The sequence below is a fragment of the Metopolophium dirhodum genome, chromosome 4 (assembly GCF_019925205.1).
Source record: "Metopolophium dirhodum isolate CAU chromosome 4, ASM1992520v1, whole genome shotgun sequence".
Lineage (NCBI taxonomy): Eukaryota > Metazoa > Arthropoda > Insecta > Hemiptera > Aphididae > Metopolophium > Metopolophium dirhodum.
Window position 1 is genome coordinate 24,867,535 of NC_083563.1, and position 23,923 is coordinate 24,891,457.

Consider the following 23,923-nt stretch of genomic DNA (forward strand, 5'->3'; position numbering starts at 1 on the left):
CAAGCTGTAAACAATTGTTTTTGCATCGTCTATGAATCATCGAACACAGTTGTATACTTGTATGTATTATGTAACAATAATAATAGTTGTCACGACATTGATAATATTATCTATGTAGACATGTAGTTATGTTTTTCTTTTTAACCGTCTCGATACTAGGAATACTAAACAGTAAATGAGTAATATTTTTCACGAAACCATTCACCAAAATTTTTCCAAGGAAAAATATGTACTGATGAAAAACAGTTTTGTTTGTTAGTCAATAATTCAGTTGTTTGATAGCAATTTCAAAATATCGAAAATGCGTAGGCAGAGTTTTTTTTAATAAGCGTTTGAAGAAATGTTGAAAATTATTTGGTGTTTGAAAATGTATTAAATTATTAAATTTTCAATTGTGATACCTTGCCAGAACTTCAAAATTAAGGCATAATATGATAGGCTGTAGTGTTGGTATGTAAGTTTTGATAATTCGTGTACCTATTATATAACGTATTATAAAGACGAGTAGTTAGGGTGTTTTATGTTTTGAAGAACTTATAGCTCATCTATTCCACAATAATCTGCAATCAATTCTAATTCTGAGCGTGACGATAGGAAACATTAGAGTGCGAAAACCTTGTGCTTTGTCATGAAAATTATCGACAAACACTACGATGTTTGTATATAAACAAATTATCAAAGCGGTGACGTCCTTGGGTCACGTCCATGCGGTCACCCGTGTCGCCACAGCTGTAAGTCGTCATCGTCGTGTTATATAGATGTCTCTTGTAATTATATATAATATATATATACCAAATATTACAACAGTCAACGTTCCGGCCTTTAACCACGGCCCTCCGGTCTATAACTCCCGTGAATCCGCGAGGACGCCATTTCGACAGGGATTGCAAGCGCTGCGCAGTTTTGTAAACGGTGAAAATTTTACCCATCGCCCTGGGTGGTTTTTACGATAAAACGGGAGAGCAGCTGTCCCAATATCGGTGGTAAAATCTATATAGGTACAATAGTGAATAGATATATAGGTACCTTAAAATGGGGTTTCTATTTGATAATTGTTTACTGTTTTATTACAATTTTACTTTTTATTTTACGGATTACTACTAGGTATGTAGTATTTACGATAAAACTCTCAAAATATAATCTCAGTTACACGTAATTATACTCAATTTTTTAACGATTTAATTTTTAAATTTCTGAGATGATATTAATCTTTTTAAATTGATATTATAGTTACACAACGCTGCGGGCCACTTTAATACCTACATTTCTTAATGTGGTATCAAATTAACTCCACCCTGTGAAAAAAAATTTAATTGTCATGGTACTTTGGTGAATAAAAATATAAGTGTATCAAAGTATATTTATTCCATTATACGATAGTAAAACCATGTGGTATTAAAACCGTTTGTCACGACAAAAATATATTGTACCTTTCGACCATGTCTTATTTTTGTTTTTGCAGTCGATTATGATACTAATATTATAATATTATGTATATACAGGCGTACAGCGAGTAAGTATATTATATTATTAGTGATATCATAGTGAGTATTAAAATTATATTAGTACATTATTATTATACGATGTACAGAGGAAAACAGGACCTTCGGCAGTCACCTACTCACCTCCTTGCGGACACCTTCACATACCAAGGCAATAATGGTGTCGCAGCTCATCTAAATAAATACATAATACGTCTACGACTTGAGCTCATCTTGGTACTATATATTAAGTTCACTATATATATATTATTATCGCGGTTGTCGTCGTAATACGTTTTTCTCGTGTACTGCAGGTACCCACGTATTTGGACGGTTGAGTGACGTAACTATATATATAGGTAATAATTCCCTAGGTATGTAGTCAGCCGGATGATGGATGAACGGAGCACTGAGTGCCGCGGCCGACCGGTAAAAATGACATAATAATAGCTGTTTGGCTTGCTCTACCACCGCCCAATGAGTTATTTATCATTATTTTTCGAACGCGCATAGGTAGGTATACGTATTACGGCGGCGGAAGAACATCACGCCACGGAACTCCCCAGACACACACGGATATAATATACAATATGTGCTTTACACATATATAGGTATCATTATTATTATTATTATTAATATTACGCAACGGTCTATAAAAACGCACACGGGCGGCGACCACGACGACTGCATATATATAAAATCGTATATTTTGTGGCGGTGGGTATGGGTATGGGACATAATAATAATACGATGTGTATAATAGTAAAGATTTACTGCAAAGGGAGATAGAATGGAGAAATATCAGTGCGACAGACGGAGAGGCGTCAGCGTGAAAGAGAGAGAGAGAGAGACGTGAACGAACACACACTACCGCGCACCGACCAGACGACGACAGTCCGTACGAGCCCCCGCGATATACTTTCACTATCGTCGACGAACCGATCGCACTCGTTGGTCATAACGTCGCACCGTAACACGTCGCCGTCTTCCGTCCTAATATAATATAATAAAGTTATTATTCGCCATCGTATCGCTCACCTGTAGGTAACGATCGTACACAGAATAGGGAAGAAAACCAAAAGGAGATTCTAAAAAAATAGATTCTACGCCGTTTCGGCGGTCTATTTCTAAACGCCATACCCGTATAATATTCATTCAGCGCGCGTTATCGTGTTATTTCAGTGTTTTCGGTTTTTTTTTCTCAACGATTTGTTCTCCTCTCTCGTTCGCGATGTATCGGCCGGCGCATCCATCTATGAGTGCGGGACGATCGGTCTAGAGACGTCTGATTTGAGTACCATCATAATCGCATTGCGTACTGCGGCGTTGTTGGCCAAACACAGAGCACAATACGATCAACTGCTATAACAAAAAAAAAAGCGTACATCCATCAAGCCCTAGCGCACGTGCAATTAGGAGGATGGTGACACTATCGTACACAGCCGCCGCCGATCGTCCGGTGTCGCTGGCACTCCAGGCGTACCTGTTGATCACGGTATTCGCCACCTTTTCCCGACCCGCCGAAGCCGTCCTTTCCGTGAACGCAACACGTGAGTACCTATACCAATATTGCAACGACACAATATTATTATTTTAATAATTCTTGTGGTCTTATTATGTTATCGTTATTATAATATTACCTACGTAAATGACTTTCGTCCGAACGGACTTTGTATGTACATTTTATCATAACATATCAAACTTATTGTATTTCATTGCTCAGAGAGATTTAAGCCTGTTGGCTGTTGTAGTCTGTGTTCATTGTAATGATTACATGTAGGTATACCAAGTACGCATCAAGTCGTACGATGAAAATGCGTACGCGCCTGCACAAGGAAACTTGTCGTAGAAAGTACTTTATTATACTTATCGGTCTATTAGCTAACTCTCATTGTTGAGTTTGAACGGGTTTTCTCATTTTATTTATGTGCTGCGTTACGACGACGTCGTTTGCGCTTTTACACGGCCACAGATTATAATATTATAAAATTATAATGTATTAGATTTCATATTTTGATCTGCGATACGGAGTTATTAAATAATATATTGATAAGTACCTAAGTATGTTATGTATTTTCTACCTTCGGTGTCATAAGTTAATAACTAATAAGTCATTACGAAAAAGTACGCTTTTTTGTTTAGATTCACGTATGGTGAATAGGTGTGTGTATACAATATTATAATATATATTTATCTTTCTTCTGTACAAGTACTGCATAATATTATGTATTACATAAAACGCGACTGTTCCGTGAAACGATTTGTTTGTTTAATGACGAACAGTAATAATAATTACGTGGTTTTACTTTCATAACATAATATATAATATAATAACGGTCCTGCAGTGCACCGACCATCAGATAAGACGTACCTGTGTTATTTTCTACGAGTTATATTCACGACCGCCTCGAAAGCACACGCACCTATTTTACGATGTCACTATATTTTGTATTCACTTCCTATTTAACAAACCGATACCATTTTACGACATAATATTATAGTCGGGACATATGGACAAAATAATGAATAAACTAACAGTCGTCGATCGACGATCGTCCATGAGTGAGGTACCTACCTACCTCCCCGTAGAATTTTTTGAAATCGGTGTCCTTATTTGTATGAAAACGTTTAGTTATTTTAATAGTATCAAGGGAATGGCGTAACAATATTATAACAGGCGTAGGCCGCGTTTCATAAAAATTGATTAATTCTATTGTTTATTAAAATTTAATCGTGTTCGAGTGACCGTTTGCTCACTATTGAGTGTTGATTCATTGCATAATCAATCACTAAACCCAGCAACTATGAACACTATGTTCATTTTCACGTATTTTCATATAATACGCATCAATTGTATTCTATATTCTGAGGTATTTCTTTCGGCAAAGTCGATAGACATGATTGTTTTAGGCGCCTGGTATAAGTAATATTACTGGGGCTTGCTGATGTAGCCCTGTCATCAGTCATCACTCGTCACTATAACTTCGGTGACTCGCGATGTCACATAATGTATTGTACAATCATTGTTGTGCCTATATACACAGCTACACGCCTCTTGTGTACAAGTAGGCAATAGGTAGGTATCTACCGTCTGGCGGACTCGTTCGAAGAGTTGTGCAAAACCACACAACCGTATTATACGACAATAATAAAGATTATATTATTATTGCGGTGTTGGTATTATATTACTATTATATATACGCGTGACGCGCCAGAAATCGTGTACACTTATCCACATTACCATTGTGACCACTGCAGAGACGAGTGATTATCCAACAGCGGGCGACAATAACGCGCGCGTTGCTTAATTTTTATTTTTTGCGCTTGTACACACCTATCGCATTGATGACGTAATATCATTATACACACGATAATAGTAATATTATAGCGGATAACCGTCGGCTTTCGGTCAGCAGCTCTTCAGCCGGTTCTCCGCCGACGATCCGGCCGGGGCCGTTCTCCTCCGGATACGGAGATGAACTAATAATATTAGATATTATAATGATATGACATGCTAATATGCTATTATAGTAACACAGACACAGTGCGACTGTCAACGCTTCACTGGCGACAGAACCTGTAGACCCGCATTTACATTTCGTGGCGTGTGAGTGTCTATCTCTCCCTGCCCGTCCGGAAATCTTCACCGCCGTTGAACAATGATATTATTACGTATATTATCGTGCTCACAAGAGTGTACAACAGAGCTGTTGATGCACTAAAAATTGCCTCGACGTGGCACACACGCCATATAATAATATAATATAATCGGTATATTGTGTGTACATAATATATATTGTAGTGTAGATATTATATACTTGACCGAACGGGGTCAAGGGCTCAGCGTATACGACCGATTTTAACCGATCGCATTAAATAATATGTCCACTGCGTATTACGCGCACGTCACATACTCCACAGTCCACACCAGTATCATACAATCATACTGTTATATATGGCACGTGACCAGAACCGAGCCAAAAGCGTGCAAATATCGACGGTCGCAGAGTATGATACATATTATATTGAATACCTACCTATTATAATTGTTTCAACGAGGCAGTGGTTATTAATTCTTTGACCGAAAATATCGCGAAGTCGCCGACCGGAAACGCACCGGAAATACGGTCACGGACCGGACATGCGGAAAGTGAAAGCGCGCGCGGTTACGATGCGGCGCGGTTATTACTCAATACCTGGTGCTGCAGCAATCCGTGGGAAAGGAAACCAACGACCGCACGGCATAGCAGCGGCGGCGGCGGCGGCGGCGATCGGTCTGTCGGATTGAAGACGAGTGTGACTAATCCTAGTGTGGTATTATTATACATTTTATAAGTGTACATTACGAGCGTCATGCGTTTGGGCGAATCAGTAGTGATGCCCGTCTGAAGGTATATACGTACCACCGGGAGATGCGAATTTTAACAATTTTTATTACAAACACCGTTAAATGTATGTAATTCCGCCATAACTATTACGCGTGTCACTTTATTTATTAATGTTAAATAATCGAATGCATAATATATATTACTATGGGCGCCGAGTGTGTAGATCTTCAGAAGGGTGCGCCGCAGACACACTTTTGAAAATTTTTAATCATTTGAATTATTACAAAACATCATGTCCCGATCTAGTTTATCTATACCTCTGGTACAATGCAGACATCATAAACTGCCCAATGGTCACTGGTTACCAGTTTAACACCTGCTAAACCACACGTCCATTGAGCATTTTTTTTTTTTTATAGTACCTAACACGGATTTCGATACTATGGTTGCACGACAGCCTATATTGGATCACAGCGTTGAGCGGAGCTGAATGTTCTTTACAAATCTAAAATTCGCAGCCCAGTAGCGCCTCTAAAGCCACTATGGTACTACTATCTTACATAGCCACTATTAAGCGCTAGTATGCCGTGACTTTTTTTGTATGTATACTACGCATGTATACTATAAGTCTTATAATATCTATGATACTACGTATAATTATATAACCTGATAAGAACATATTTTGGCGTCGTTATTTTATTGCTCGTTGTGTAACCATAGTATCTATATCCGTGGTACCTGCCTGGTCATTGACGCACGACAGACTGACCCTGGCGATGATCAATATAACCTTTAGGCTCTTGTCAAATTCACGCCACTACAAGACTATAGTACACAATCCAACCATATGCAAAAATTATTAGAATAATAGGTATTGGCGTGCTGTATAATTTAACGTGAATCCTGTCCTGTCCGTGTCCTGTCTTGATTCTCAATAAAGGAATGTTGAGCACCCGCTTCGTCATAACTCACAAGTATAATATGTAATGGTACCTATACCTACTTACACTTGCATTGTAAAGTTGGTAGACGGTAGTTCAGAATTCAAATTACTGATGGCAATGGAAGTCGTTTACTGTAGTTTCGACTTTGACTTTTCGTGTGGAAAGATTTTTATAATTTTTGTGTCTTATGACGATCTACATTGATGACTGATACCATCATTATTTGGTGTGGTATTATAAACTATCCAACTATGAATAATATTAAGGTTGTAAACTTGTGCCTTAATAATATGCTTTACCTTTGGTAATTCAGTCACTAAGTTTGTCAAAAAGAGTCTAAATATTCTACAATTAACGCTATACTTAAATTGAAAAGAAAACAAATTTGTGGTGTACCTACAATAACATAATATACACTTAAGGTGGGTTTTCACTAGATACGTGGATGTGTACGTGCATAAAAATATTTTTCTGTGATTGGTTGGTATACATGGTAAGGTTTTGGTATACCAGAGTGTTATATACGTTCTTACCACAGGCTTAACCATGATACCATGAAATTGGATCGAGTTCAACTTTTCACGTGTACACGGCTCTATATTGATAACATACGAATATATGAGGTAACTAATATGTTACCAATCATAACCGATCTAACCGATGGGAAACGTTCATAGCGAACAGATCCGGTCAATATATTCACGTTCACATACACGTATGTAGTGGAAACACACCTTAACACCAACTACTGGTAATAACCAATAAGTTTAAATTATTAATTATAAGCTAAAATATAGTATATTTGGTAATATAACAAGTATGAAGTAATTATACGTCAAACTATTGGGTTATGTGTCTATTTATTAAGAATTATATAAATTACATTGAAATGATTTATTATTTAATATATACTCATTTATTTCTGAGATAAAGTATCTATTTAAGTATATTAAGTAGTTTTTGTATTAATGAGTTTTTTATTATTTTAATTTCTGTTACTGACGCAAATGTTAAGAGATTATATGGGCTCAAATGGCAGTTGTGAAAATAGTAGTAAATCACAAAGACGTTTGGCGATTATAGTATTAAAGTAAATAAGTTATAAGTATAGTATTAAAGTATATACCTTAACAAAAATAATCATACATTTTAGGTTTCGAAATCATATTTTGTATAAGTAACGAGTAGCGACTATCAATAGTAACTATACATTTCATAAGAAATATAACATTACATTTATGGGGAGTAGTTTTCAAAACGATCATTGCTATTTTGGTTTTTACACTTAATATGTTTACAATAACTAAACAGGCTATTTCAATCAATTTTTGTTTTATATTTTATTGATATTTTTCAAATCAACTTTCAATCTTGTAAATTTAAATTCAATAATTAGACTGTCGTAACTAATTGAAAGAACAAAATATTTTTATAAATTATATTATTATTTTTCTTAAATATTAATTTAAAATTCTATGTTACAAGATGTGTTTTCGACATCTCTTTGTAGTTAAAGGCAAAAAGGGTTCAACATTGTAGTTTTTATTTTAATAGGACTAACTGATGCTAAAATAATGAATCTCATGTTTTATTTAATTGTTTTATAAATATGGAAGTATAATATTAATTTTAATTATATTACGGTGTTTGATGTAATAGTATTGTTAACGAACAACGTGTATTACGTTATTAATTACTATTAATAATAAAACTGAAATAATGATTTTAATTAGTTTAACCAGACTCTAATATTATGGTTACCATCTTTTATTTATCATTATTAGAGTACCTATCTATAATGTGAAATATCAATTAAATTACATTCGCACTAATCTAACGAGAACGAAATTGGTTTCTAATACCTATTGTAGATAAGCTAAAATCTATAAGTAAAAATATTTCACTCAGTACATCTAGATAGAATAATAATTGGTTACGAGTGATTACAATCCCTGATATCCTAAATAGATAAACAAAAATATACCAATAAATAATTATTACATTAAATACTCAAATTATATTTCAAGTTCATATTAAATGTATACCTAACCTACCTACAAATCAATAGGTTTATATGACTAACTATATTTATATAAACTCAGTACATATTTGGTTATTCTTTGATCATGTAAAAATATTTTAGGGAAAAGTCGTTTTACTTGTTCACATACTATCGTACCTACGCAAGTAATAATACAACATTGTTATACGTCTTCGAATATAAAAATATGATTTTATTATTAAGTACTAAGCAGTATTATTTTTAAAATTTGAACCACAAACATCAATGTGTAATGTTCTATAATACGTGAACAAAAAAAATAATATATTATTTGTTTTGTTTCAGCTGAATACATTCATTCGTGTCGTAAAGCGGACGTTCAATTCAATAGTTGCATAAAAGAAACATTCAACCATCTTAGGCCCTACCTCATAGATGGTATAGTATATAGTAAAGTTCATCATAAACAATAATAATGCATATTATTTCATCTATTGTTAATGAAATAGATAAATGCATTTTGTTGCACGTATAATAATAATATTATATTCATTTACCCCGAGAAACATATGATAATACGAATTTCCCATAAATAACGGGACTTTCTCGATATCAGACATTTTTTTTTTTTTTGTTCGATCAATGTTCATGTTGTTTAAAGGTTCCACTTACCCCTGTATGACGTACATGTCATAATATTCAAGACATTTTTTGTCCTTAGGTATCGAAGAGCTTACCGTGCCTCCGATCGAACCATTGGTTATACCAAAAATGCAAATGGAAAACGGTCATGGTGCAGTCAGGGTGAGGGCCATACTCAGTAATATGACTATACACGGCGCGAGCAATTATACAGTTTTAAACGTCAGGTTAGATTGAATGATATTTACGCCTAGTTGTTATAAAATAATCTTCAATAATTCAACACAACACATAAGTTAAACGAGTGTGGTTAATATTATAAGTGTTTTGAGTACCTTTAGTTAATATAGTTATTTTTTTATAATATTATATACCTATTTAGTATTTATTATATTTTATTATATTATATTTAAAATACAACTTTTTAATAGCAATTAATTGCGCTAATATATTTAGTCACGTAAATATAGTTCGTTCTCTAACATATATTTTATAAATCTTTATTTTAGTTAATCATAGATATACAAAATCTAATTTATTTTTCATTATTTACTCGAGATATTATCTATTATACGGTACGGTCGTAGTCCTATTATAGACTATGACAAATAATTGGTTGCAACTTAGCTGTGCATAATAGTCTATATACTTACTATTTTTTAAACTTATGTAACAACCTAAACGATTTTATTTTTAGAGAAATGTATTATCTTAACTTTTAACAATACAGTTGGTAACATGATAATTTATACTTTCAAATGTTAAAATGTAGTATATTATAATATGTTAGGAGTACCTAATCAGTTCAAACGTTGAATAAAATTATCCATATAAAACTCAAATTTAATAATTGAGTTTGTATTATGTATACATCGTATTCTTAAATTAACTGAATAACTTAATATGTTTTTAAATTTTAATCTTAAGTAGATAATTTTTGCATAACTGATATTAGATTAAACATCATCTTATAGAAAAAAATATGAATAAGGTCATTAACATTTATTATCTCTATATTGGATTTATTATTTGTGTATGCAAATGCGTATGTTACACAATTTGTTATAATATGCGTATGAATATGAATATTAATATTTAATGGCAAATTATTTTTTATAGGAGTGATATGAATAAGTACCGCATAGACTTGGGACTTTTCATACCACACATCGAAGCCACTGGAAACTACGATGTCAATGGAAACGTGTTACTATTACCCGTTAGAAGTAGAGGAGAATTTTGGGCGTCCTTCGGTCAGATAACATTTAATTATACATTTTTACAACTGGTGAAATAATTTGATGCTTATGTAAACCATTTTTGCATTTAGAAAACGTAACGGCCTTAGCAAAATTATATGGAGTTGAGGTGAATAAAGAAGGAGTGAAATTTATGAAAACTGAAAGATTGGGCATTGGTTTTAAATTGGAGAAATCAGATTTTAAGATCAAAGACTCCATCAATATGCAAAACGTCATAGGTTAGATCACAGAAAATACATGCCTTTAAAATGTGTAATATATTAATATAAATATGGTTTTAAATTATTTATGATTTTATTCAGGTGAAGCAATGAACGTATTCTTGAATGAAAATTCTGCAGAGATCATTGAAGAAATGAAACCCGCCGCTTCGCAAGCCATTGGCAAACATTTTAAAAATTTCTTGAACAACGCGTTCTTACAAATTCCACTTAAAGTGTGGCTGAAAGACTCCGAATAATTTAACCTATAACTTTTCATGTCCATCATTTGTTTTGTACTTTCCTTTACCTTTCCAATACTATAATGAGTAGTTTTATATTTAAGCATCATTTAGGTATTATACGCATAATCTTATTCTCATAATATATGTAGTTTTATATTCGTATATTTATTTAAGTTACCACATTTTGAACAAATATTGACATAGAATTTCTATTATGTAGACTATATTTTTACCATTTATATTTGCCATTTTGTATATGTAAGTACATTATACATAATATAGGTATATCGTATATTATTATGTCATCGTATTTTTCGTACGGGTTTTTTTTAAGTCGTAATAGTTACTTTAGAAGTAGTGTAATTGACAATTTTTTATTACTTATATATTTATAATCTCCTATTGATTATTATTTTAGTTTTGAATTAGTTGTATGTGTTTTATACGCAAAATGTTTGAAAATTATAACGCGCTGCCGGGTGACAGTGCAATACTAAAATGGTATGTTTTACATTGCACATATACAATTTTAATGTGCCAAAAGAAAATATAGTTCATTAAATTTTAAGGACAAAACTTTTCTTTAAGATTATTGTTTACGACCCATTATATAAATGTTATGTTTTTTTTTTTATTATTAATGGAGGTTTGTTAAACAAAATACAGCTTAATATATTGAAAGAGAAACGTTATAAATTAAAACTATTAACATATATTACTGTATAGTTTTAGTTATATTCAACGTGTATTCTTGTAGATTGAATGAAAAAGAGTTTCATTTATTTAATTCCATATTTATATATTTAATCAAATTATCAATATTAAATATTAATATACTGTTATAATAAACAAGAATGACCTACTTAGTATTTTGATTTCAAAATCTTTATTATATTATAATACATAGATACTACAATGTAGATCATTTATATGAATGAGCTCGATTCCATTCAAAGAAATTTCATTATTTTTTTTAAATATGTGTTTTTACACGATTAAAATAAATTTTTATTTTTAAATAATGGGGTAGTTTTATTAAAATAATTGAGAATTGCGTACGAGTTTCACAGTAATAAAAATACGCCAACCTTGGTTAGTGATCACCAGATTTGCCTGAATGATAAATGTGTGATAAAAAAAAAAAAAATGAAAAAGAAGAACAAGGTCAAACACACAATCTAATCTTGGTCAGGTTATATACGTGTTGGAAATTTAGTGGTAGGTAATTAAAATTGGCCAATTAGTAAAAAATAAAGAGCGTCGTTTTAATTATAATATTAAGAATGCAATCAAAAGATATATAACGTACGATAAGTACATTTTTATCTTATTATTTTTAAATATAAAGTCAACCATTACAAACAATTATTTTATATTGTAATATAATTATACTTTTAGAATTTATAATAATATGTTACATTGATATCTAGGTAATTAAAATACTTTTCTATATTGTTATTGGTAAAACAAGATAATTGAAATAAAAATGAATACTTATGTAGTATGCAATGTAGTAAGTATACTACCTTAAACTATATTTATTCTAAAACGAATGGATTTTTTTCATTTTGTAAGGGATATATTAAAAAACAAAACTCATAAAAATAGGCAAAATAAAATATTTCAGTAATATATTGTAATTTAATAATTTCTTTTATCCATTTCATATTTGCTCAACATGTTCAGAAAATGTATATGTTTTGCTTATGTTGTACATTGGTGTAAAAATATTTAAATTGCATTTTTGATTTTCTTCCGAACGAAGAAGTTATTGGTTTTACTTTTACACTTTTATAGCTCTTACTACCATGTGATTTTATATCTCGGAAAACATTTATTGGGGCAATAAAAGAGTTGCAAGAGTTTCATAATGTAGCCACTCTATCGATTGAAATAGAGATAGCGGAACTGTCGTTAATATTGTGTATGGTATGAGTGTATGACGCAACACAAGATGTCCATACATTCGATCTATGTACCGAGATGCTACCAATCTTCTTAATTTATTATTACAATTTATAACTATACCAGTTTTAGTAAAATATATAGGTATGGTTGTGATATTAAAAGAGAACAGAGACATTGCATTTTGCTTTATAATTATAAAGTAATATGGTACTATCCACAGTGTGGGGGGAGGGGGGGGGGCGTGAATCGGATAGAAAGGTTACGAAACACTTTTGTATGTATAGAAATTGAATTGAACCGCTATAAGCGTAAAATTAGAAATTTATCACGGCTTTTAAATTAAAGTTTATATTTATATTTTACGTATTTACGTGTTGGCCATTCACGTGTCATTACCTTTACTATTGTTTTGTACACATAAAAAATAGACTATAGTGAACATTGTGTAGCCTACCATTACACCTAAGGTGGTAGGTACAGCCCGACAGCCGGTTGGTATTTTAGCAGTAGGTAGTAAATGTCCGTCTCAATTATATAATATAAAGGTGAGTGCCTGGCCCCCTATCCTATAGTGATGAATATACTAACCCTTAGGACGAGTATAAGTATGCAAGTAACATTAACGATAAGTAAGCAAGCATGCAAACCACTTAATACGATGATTTAAGATATACATATCTATAAGATATATTGTATGATATATATAATATATCTTAAATCGTGCTTAATACGTAATATTATTTTATTTATTCTAATTTTAAACGATATAATGAACATGCTCAATACTATAATCAACTATAATTTCTGTGATTACTATTTTCTTTTTAGATGTGCTGTTTAATATAAATTTTTTGTCACGCCTGCACCAAAAGTATGGTTTTCGATAGCGGTTGAAGCGTTGGAAAGCGACCTTTTTCCGTCCAGCGGGCTGTAAAGCGGATATCCCTAAAATTGCTGGGCGCGCGTATCACGTAAATCTACTGTGCAACCAGACACTAAAATCTATACCACGGTCCTTACATCTTATATTCATATTATAATCTCCTTGCATGACGCATATATTTAGCCATGATTTTTCTATCGTTGAATAATCTGGTTGTTGCAAAGATCCCGGCATAGTGCGTTTACCTTTGCCGTGATTAGTGATTACATTTTTTTATTTTAATTTAATTTAAATATAATAATTATTATTTATACTGAAATTTATACCACGGTCATTACAAAACATAAACATTTGGTTACATCTTATATTCATATTATGACCTCCGTGCATGACGCTTAAAATAAATAAAACCAAATCGTTTCTTCCATGAAATATTGTTTTCGTAGAATAGGCTAGTTGTTGCATAGATCCTCATTTGTTGCATTACATTTGCTAGGATCGATGAACACAGAGGCGTGACAAAAAATAGTATGTGTGGCTCGTGCGGGAAGGCAATTTCAGTCTTGGGCGAAATACGGGACCTAAATAGCTCACTTCCCGCCCTTGTCACACAATATACTATAATTTTTTTACTGCAGCTTTTGTATTCTGAGCTAAGCGATGAATATATTGATTTTGATTTTGCAATAAAGTGTGGTCTTTTAAAAAAACAATTTTTGTCTATAAATACACATTTTCTAGTATAAAAAAAGATCTGATCATCAACTTTGAAAGCAGGTAACAAATTGAACCTAGTTGGCACCTTTTATAGGTAAAAATTATTCAAAATCTCAGTAAGTACTTTTTAAAATAGTCGTGAAAAAACGAAAAATAAATATAAAAATTTGTCAACATTTTAATATTAATGTAACTTCAGTTACTAAAAGTTAGGCAATTTTTAAGAATGTGAAAAAAAAAGCCCGGACAAACTTCGTTTTGAAGTTACTGATGAAAAACTTCAAAAACTACATTTTTTTCGTATGACGCGCTTTTTTTTTAAAAAAAAAGTAATTAGGTATAATTAATATCGCTCGAACAAAAAAATCGAAAATATCCCCTGATTTACTAATCGTATGTAAAACCTTAGGTAGGCCTCGAAATTAAACAAAGTTGTTAAAAAGCACATTATGTGCTAGCGTTGCCACTCGCTCGCTACGCTGCTCTCGGACAAAAAAATCGATTATCGTTTTTCATCAATAACTTCAAGACAAAGTTTGTCCGGGATTTTAGATTCTGAGCGAAGCGATGAATGTATTGATTCTACAATGATGTGTGTTTTTTTTTTTATTTTTTTTTTTATTTTTGTGTCTGTCATCACCTTTTAGGACAGTAAAAGTGCTTGGGTTTTCTTCAATAGTAACTTTTCTGATAGGAAAGTGAATCTAGTTGGTACTTTGGGGGGTCAAAAGTAAAAATTTCCCAGTAGTTTTCACAAGCGACGTGAAAAACAAAAGAAAAATTAAGGAAAAACGGGAATTTTTACGCAAAATCTGTTTTCGAGAAAATCGATTTTGGTTTTTGGTGTAACTCTAAAACAAATGACCGTAGGGACATGAAATTTTGACTGAATGTTTATATTAGCATTTTCTATATACCATAAAATTTTGAAAATATTTTGACTCTTTTTGAGCTGTTTACGGCCATAGTCAGTTTTCAATTTTTTTAGTTTTTTTTTCTATAAATATCAATAAAATTTTATCTGTTGAGTAAAAAAGCTTGAAAATTTAATAGAAGGCTCCTAGTTTATTGTTTCAAAGGCAGATGAAAAAAATTAAAAATCCTTAGTCACAGTTTTTAATTATAAGCATTTAAAGTTCAAATTTTGACAAAATACGGAAAAATCACGAAAAATAGCAAATTATTTTGATGAGAATTCATAAAAATTTTTCTTTTTAAATCTAAGATTTGAAAATGTAATATAAGATTACTCATAAGTTTGTCTACCTTTATCAAAAAAAAAATGTCTAGAAGAAACTTAAATTAAATTTTTATGAGCGTCTGAAATTTATATTTTTACAACATTTGATATTTACTCGATTTCTCATGTAACAATTTTCTTATTTTATTGTAATTAAAAAACGAATGACTGTAGATACTTGAAAATTTCACTGAATGTTTATATTAGCATTTTCTATACACCATAAAATGTTGAAAATATTTTGACTATTTTTGAGCTGTTTACGGACATTGTCAGTTTTCAATTTTTTTAGTTTTTTTTTCTATAAATATCAATAAATTTTTATTTGTTGGGTAAAAAAGCGTGAAAATTTAATATTAGACTCCTGATATATAGTTTTAATAGCAGTTGAAAAATATTAAAAATTCATATGCACAATTTTTTTTTATAAGCATTTAAAGTTCAAATGTTGACAACATTTATCAAATTTATAATTTATTAATTATTTTGTGGTTAAAAATTTATAAAATGTTTAACTTTTATGGCTAAGGATTAAAAATTTAAAACAAGGCTCCACGTTAATAGGTTATATATAAATTACTTTATTCACAATAATATCATCAAATATACTTGGTAATATCATAGGGTGACTGACCGTTTTCGCTCAGAATCGTTTTTCTTATACAATGATATTATATCATTGAATTCAAATTTAACACCATCCATTACAGTGACCCACTTGTAACCTACTGTACAGCAGAGCGACATCCACTTATCCACCTTTTTTTTTACATTCTTACAAAGCATCCTAAAATACACAGTTTAGAAAAAAAACATTTAAAAAAATTCAAAACAAATGAAGTTTTTGAAGATTTTCATCAATAACTTTAAAACGAAGTTCGTCCGGACTTTTTTTTTTACATTCTTGTAAAGCATTCTAAAATACACATTTTGGAAAAAAAAATCGATGGTTGCCAAACCAGAATTATGCCAAAGTTCGACTTTGATCAGAATCATTCTTCGTTGTATGCAATGATTTATCATTGAATACAAATTTAACACATTCTTAAAAGTGCCTAGCTACTCAATGGCGAGGTACACTCGACACCTACCATACAGAATATCGATTACCTACCTACCTACCGTACAGATCAGCGAATAGTAGGCCATACACTAAGAGTTTTTTTGACAGTTTTCAACCGCGATCCATAACCGACGGTTTAATCGGTAGTTTTGGAATGTCCCAATTCTGATCTGCAGTCATTGCCCACTAACACGACATTCCTGTCCTCTCGGTTGTTAGTACAACCCTTGAAAGATCAGAACCTCTGTTTAGTGGTGTAAGAACTGACAGATATCATCAAGGGACGTGTCCCCTGGCCATGTTTTATGCATGTTAAATGTTAACAAAGATTTTTTTATTTTATAAAAATGAACTATTATTTATATTTTATTTAAGTACTTAAGTTGTGCTAATTTTATTATACTACGAAAACCAAAAAACTTGCAATCGCTGCAGTTACAATCTCGAGTAAAACTAAAAAGAATAGATCCAAATGGATAAAAAACTGGCTGAAAAACAGAAATATATTTGGACATATGCCACTAATAAATTAACTAAGAATGAATGACCCTGACGACTTCAAAAATTACTTCCGTATGAATTCACAGACTTTCGATTACTTATTAGGTATGTACAATTAATATTAATAATAATAATGTATACTTAATTGAATGGGTAGCTAATACCTACCTACTTGTCGGTTTTTTATTCTTAACACTGGCTATAAAAATTCTTATGACTTGATACATTTAATTTATAATTTTATTGCAATGTTAATTAGTTTTGATTTAATCAGTACTTACTATAATTAATTAATAATTTCAATGTTATTTATTTGTTACCATAATAACTATTTAGTAAAATAATTGCTTTCGTTTTACTTTCTTTAATTGCAAAACATTGGCATAACTACCTATTTATTTTTTCTATTTATAATTTTTTTATTTCTATTCAAGTTTTTTTTGTGCAATCCCAACATGATCATTACAACGGGTTTATAACTGCTAATCTGTATTTCAATTTAATTGTACCGAATTACGTAACTATAAGCTAACTGATTTGTAATTTCTAAGTTTTTAATATCTAATAAATATAAATTTTAACCCCTTAACAGTACTGGTATTTATTTTATAAAAAATATAAATTATACTTAGATGATATACTTAATACATACTGATCTACATAATATAATGATATAGCCTATACCAGTCCTAGACTATATAGCTAAACACATAGCTATATTATCTTGTTTTTTGAAAATTATAACATCCATTAGATTTTCACACTTTTACTTAATATTTTTATAAAGAAACCAGCATTTAAATCACGTGATGTTTAAATGTTTTTGTTATGTTAATTTGAACGTATTGAGTCTGATTAGGTAATAATAATTTTTTATTTAAAAATAACGTACCTATAGAAACCAGGAAGTTTGCATGCTAGTAGAGTGTGATTTTCCTTTCTTGTTTCACATCGACAACCTGTATTTTTACTTAAAAATCTATGCATTTTCCGTTTTTATAAAATAAAATTTTTCAAGCTTATATATTTTTCTATAACTGTTGTACGATGTGTGTTGTACGATTATGTAATACAGAACATTGATAAAATAATGTAAAATATATTAATCAGTTAAATTATTTAAACCGATAATCATACAATTAAGGCATATATATTTTATTTTTTAATTTCTGAATTAGTCCAGTTGTGTTAAACCTACTTTATAGAAAAATGACTTTAGAAAATAGACTTTGAACTAAGAAAAGAATTTGTATTGATTGAAAAATCTAGGTATTTCAATGGGAAATTTTTTGGGCACCCGGGCGCCTATCATTTGTATATATATCAGAAATCGAATCTGGTTTTCTCTGTGGTTTTTAAATCCCAAGGAAAATATTCAATCATCAGGTGTGGTTTGAACAGATGAGTTTCGATCAGTTTTTTTTATAGCTTTCATATTTAGAATAATAGTGACGACGATGATGATGATGATGATGTTGATAATAATAATACATCCGAGTAACTTGAAGTGACGCAGGACTATGTGAGTGAATCAATTTTCCACTGTATAGGAGTAATCCGTTTAACTTTATTTTTAAAACTAACTGTTTCTTATACACATTAACTATGCTTTTCACATAGAGTTATTTACATCTTAGTTATTAGTTGATAAGTTTATTGTGAGTATACAGCATATTATATTATAATATGCGAGCTAAGGTTAAAGTTAAGTAAACAACCACACAATTTTATATAATTAGAACGATTCAAGAATAATTGAATCATATTCATTTATTCTAATTTATGTTTATAAAATCAGTCGTAGCGTATTATCAGTACCTATGAGAGATTATAGTACATTAGTACACAGTATATAATATGAGCATTTTACACGAACAACTATTCTTTAAATTGTTTACTGATAATGCATATTGGTATTGTAAAATTTAAAAAAAAACCTGATTTTTACTTGAATAAGAGAATACCTAGCTTAATTAAGGTGCACAATTATAAACTTTTTAGTGTTGTATCTTTTATATAATAATATTATACTCATATTCATAAAATTCATAATATACACACAATTATTATACAGATTAGTTATTTGGAGAGAAAGAAAACATTTCACCCAGCTATAATTATATTATGATGATTAATGTTTTATGTTTATATGTTTTGTATATTATATATTATGTAATATGTTTAATATATAGACATGTACATGCACATAATTATAAATACAATACATAATATATCGATTTTCAGTCAATTTTGCTGTTATATTCTCAGTTTACAATTTGTACCTGTCCTACGCTTACATTGTAACCTATAGATTTGACGAATTTTTTCAGAGTATTTATGGTGTTCATTACTTATCATTTACAAATAATAAGCTAAGCCCAACAAAACGCGGTTTTCTTGTTGTTAATACTTTAATCGTTAAATAAATGAAAACAAGAACAACGGTATCATGTATTTATAAATTATAAGTAGTATATTTTATCTATTTCTAAAATGTAGAAATATTTTAACAATATAATCTTCTTGAATATTGTATTATTTAATACAATTACATATTTCATTTAGTTGTTGTTCAACAGTGTGTGATAGTTAGTTTGGGTCCGCTATTTCAGGACACCAGGTAATTATATAATTCACAGTACATACAGCGATAATCATTATTTACCTCCAGTCACATAATAATCTTCTCTAAATAAATAAACTATTTAAATATTATTCCATGTATACATTGAAGTTGTTTTTGAGGAAACTATTTCCATGTTAGTTTTTTTTTTCTAAATAATATATCTAATCTTTGTAATATATAGATGCGCGGTTCACTAAAGTCTAAACCTACAGTTTGTATAGGCTATGTATACTATACAGTGTACAGGTGTAAATATTATTATACAACAAGCACGTTTTTTACGATTTATTGAACGATTAAAATAATTAAGAGGAATACAATGTTATGCCTGTACACGTAGTAAACAATATTATTGTAAAATATGTTAACATTTTGACATAATGTTAATTTTAGCCACCGGTAATAGTAGATATAACTATTACTGATTTCAATACTTTGCCTACGAAATTTACAACCAAAACTATTTACCCAGGTAATATTTCAACAGTGGTCTATAGTTCTATACCAAACACTGTTATCGGTTGGGAGCAGGTCTTTAGATTTTTAAAATTAGTTGGAAATATTTATGTATAAATTAATATTGTATCTATCTCGCTCGATGCTGTTTTTATAATTTGCAGAGAACTCTGCAAATATATATGCGTGCAATATTATAAATCTGAAGTAGTATAAGAAAAAAATATTTATGTTACCTTATTCATTTTAATTATACGTAGGTACATAATCCATAACCAACTCAAATATTATGTTTCTTGTGAATCGTAACTTTTCAGCAAGCATCTCGAATTTTTATTTCAACATTTCTGAAGCAATGAAATGCATTTCACGCCTGAACAATTTTTACTATTTACATTCAAGTTTAAAAACATTATAATACATAGTTAAAACATTTAAGATAGATAAGCATATTATAAAACATCGATTAATTAAAAGAGCGACTGAAAGTGAACTAAACAAAAAATATTTTACAGACATTTTTTTTTTATTATGGATTAAGATTAATAACTAAAATAAATCATATTTGAATACGTTTAATCTAAATCCTAATATGTATTAACTTTCATTTTTTTCAAATTAAAATAAATCATTTTTCCATATGTTTAACGAATGATTAGATCGTTTATAATATTGTTTATAAACTGATTCCGAGTAATGTAAATTTATAGGCTCAACTTTATTAATTTTATTTAAATAAACTATTCATTAATTTTAATAAACGGTGTATTCAAAATCCGTATAAAATATAGATAACTGTAAGGCATGTTGATAAATTAATTACTGTTGAACGTGACCTATTGGATGGTAATAATGGTAATAATGGTAACATGGTATGCGATGAATTAAATCGTATAGGTACTGTTAATAAAAATATAATAAACCCATTTGTAACTTTACGATATCACAAAGTGCATTGCATGTATGAATGCACTATTATGGAACTGTAGAAAAAGCGTATCAACATGAATCAATGTTATCATGCATAACACAGCATTAAAGAGCCGCTTTTCAATGTATAACCCAGAAAAAAATGATTTTTTTTATATTGACCCCTTGTGAATTATGATTTATTCTTCTTTTTATACTCGTATTTAAACAATCTTTTATGTAAATTAACTTTAATCATAATTAATGTAAAATGTTAGAAAACACGAAAAAGTCGTTAGATATTTTAATACGAGGGCCTCCCAGCGGGGTACTTCCACATTAGTTATTTTGAATTATTAGTGCAAAAAAGTTACCTGATGAGTCACGATGAGTGATGACTATGGAAATAACTTAGAATAATAAAGTATTAAAGTCAACGTATTATAATTAAAACGTAACAACCTTTTCTGTGATTAATAATATTAAAACAATCCGTATAAATCTATTGAAATAGTGTAGATATATTAGTATTAAGCTGATAAGAGAACAAGATCAAAATGTTATACTGTTTACAACTATTATATTATGTCAAAATTATAATATTCATACGTAACTTGTGTCTCTGAATAACATGCGAATGATATATTATCTACTACTTATAAATTGTGGCTATCGATACTACATTATGGCTATTGATAAATTATTTAAAACAATTTTCAATTACAAACTATATCATGTACATTTTTTTTTTTTGTTCGAAATAGGAAATATTTGTTCAAATTATGATTAATAATATTTTACATCAGTCAAATGCCCAAATGTATTTTGTAATGTACTAAGTTACCAGTTACCGTTATAGGTACCATATTATATCACGCATAGAACATAATATTTTGTACATTTGTACTGCATACTATTGAATATTGGCCCTATACAATAAAAACTGCGTAAAACTTAAAATATAGCACATCGTTGATTTTCCTATTCAATGAAATTGTTATCAATAATTTATAATATTTGATTTATGTTATGTAATCATCATTATTATCACATGGACTAATTATTTGAAAATTGTGAAACAAGCAAGTTTAATGATTTCCATCTGCCGCAATATCATAATATCACACAATTTAAAATGCTAACGCGTTGTAGTGATTTATTATCTTTTTTTTAAGAGAAGTAAATTAGTCAAAGAATCGGGTGAGTTCATATTTTACTAATATTATTTTTATTTGGATCATATTTTTCGAGCTTATTTTGAAACCTTATAATATTATATAAAGTAAAAAAATTAAAATTGTATAATACTTAATCGGAAAAAGAATTCAAGCTCAGCTGTATACCCTTTTTAGATTCTAAGTGAAACGATGAATGTATTGATTTTACAATAATGTGTGTTTTTTTTTAATTTTTTAATTTTTTTTGTGTCTGTGTACATGATAAGTAGTTGAAATAATGATTGGATTTTCAACTTCGGTATCTTGTTCGATGGAAAAGTGAAAATCGTTGGTGCATTGAGGAGGTCAAAATTTAAAATTTCCAATAGTTTTCAAAAGCGCCGGGAAAAACGACATAAAAATTAAGGAAAAACGGGAATTTTCCACAAAATCGATTTTGGTTTTTGGTGTAATTCTAAAACAAATGAACGTATACACATGACATTTTCACTGGTCATTTATATTAGCATTTTCTATGCACGATAAAATTTTCAAAATATTTTGATTTGTTTTGATCTAATTAGGAACATTTTCAGTTTCCAATTTTATTAGACTTATTTTCTATGGATGTCAATAAAACTTTATTTGTAGGGTAAAAAAGTTTGAAAATTTAATACAAGGCTCCTACTATATTGTTACAATGATATTTGAAAAATATTAAAAATTCTTAGTCACAGTTTTTTTTTTATAAGCATTTAAACTTCAAAAATTGACAAAATATGGAAAAATCACGAAAATTACCAAATTATTTTGAGTTAAGAATTCATAAAAATTTTTCTTTTTAAATCTAAGATTTTAAAATATAATACAAGATTCCTTATAAGATTATCTAACTTTATAAAAAAAAAAAAATGTCTATAGGATAGTCAAATTAAATTTTTACGAGCGTTTGAGTTCATATTTTTACAATATTGATATCTCATGTAGCGGTTTTGTTATTTTATTGTTATTCAAAAACGAAAAATGTAGATACATGAAAATTTTACTGAATGTTTTTATTTTCATTTGCTATATACCATACAATTTTGAAAATATTTTGACTTTTTTTGAATTAATTAGGAACATTTTCAGTTTCCAATTTTATTAGTCTTTTTTTCTATGGATGTCAATAAAACTTTATTTGTTGGGTAAAAAAGCGTGAAAATTTAATGCAAGGCTCCTGATATATTTTTCCAATAGCAGTTGAAAAATATTAAAAATACTGTATACAATAATATTGTCTTACTGCGTAACATTATTTCAGTAGCTTATTCCTCTTTCATATACCTATAATAAAATCGTTTTGACCCATTAAGCTTG

At 29.9% G+C, this 23,923-nt stretch overlaps 1 protein-coding gene across 1 annotated transcript; it reads left to right on the forward strand.

Annotated features, from left to right (window-relative positions):
- The first annotated feature begins 2,351 nt into the window (after window positions 1–2,351).
- LOC132943673 (circadian clock-controlled protein daywake-like) lies at window positions 2,352–12,359 on the forward strand. Its single transcript, XM_061012716.1, has 6 exons — window positions 2,352–3,031; window positions 9,101–9,193; window positions 9,477–9,624; window positions 10,517–10,650; window positions 10,728–10,877; window positions 10,962–12,359. The coding sequence occupies exons 1-6, from the start codon at window positions 2,902–2,904 to the stop codon at window positions 11,117–11,119; spliced, it is 813 nt and encodes a 270-aa protein (XP_060868699.1). The 5' UTR covers window positions 2,352–2,901; the 3' UTR covers window positions 11,120–12,359.
- Window positions 12,360–23,923: the final 11,564 nt, after the last annotated feature.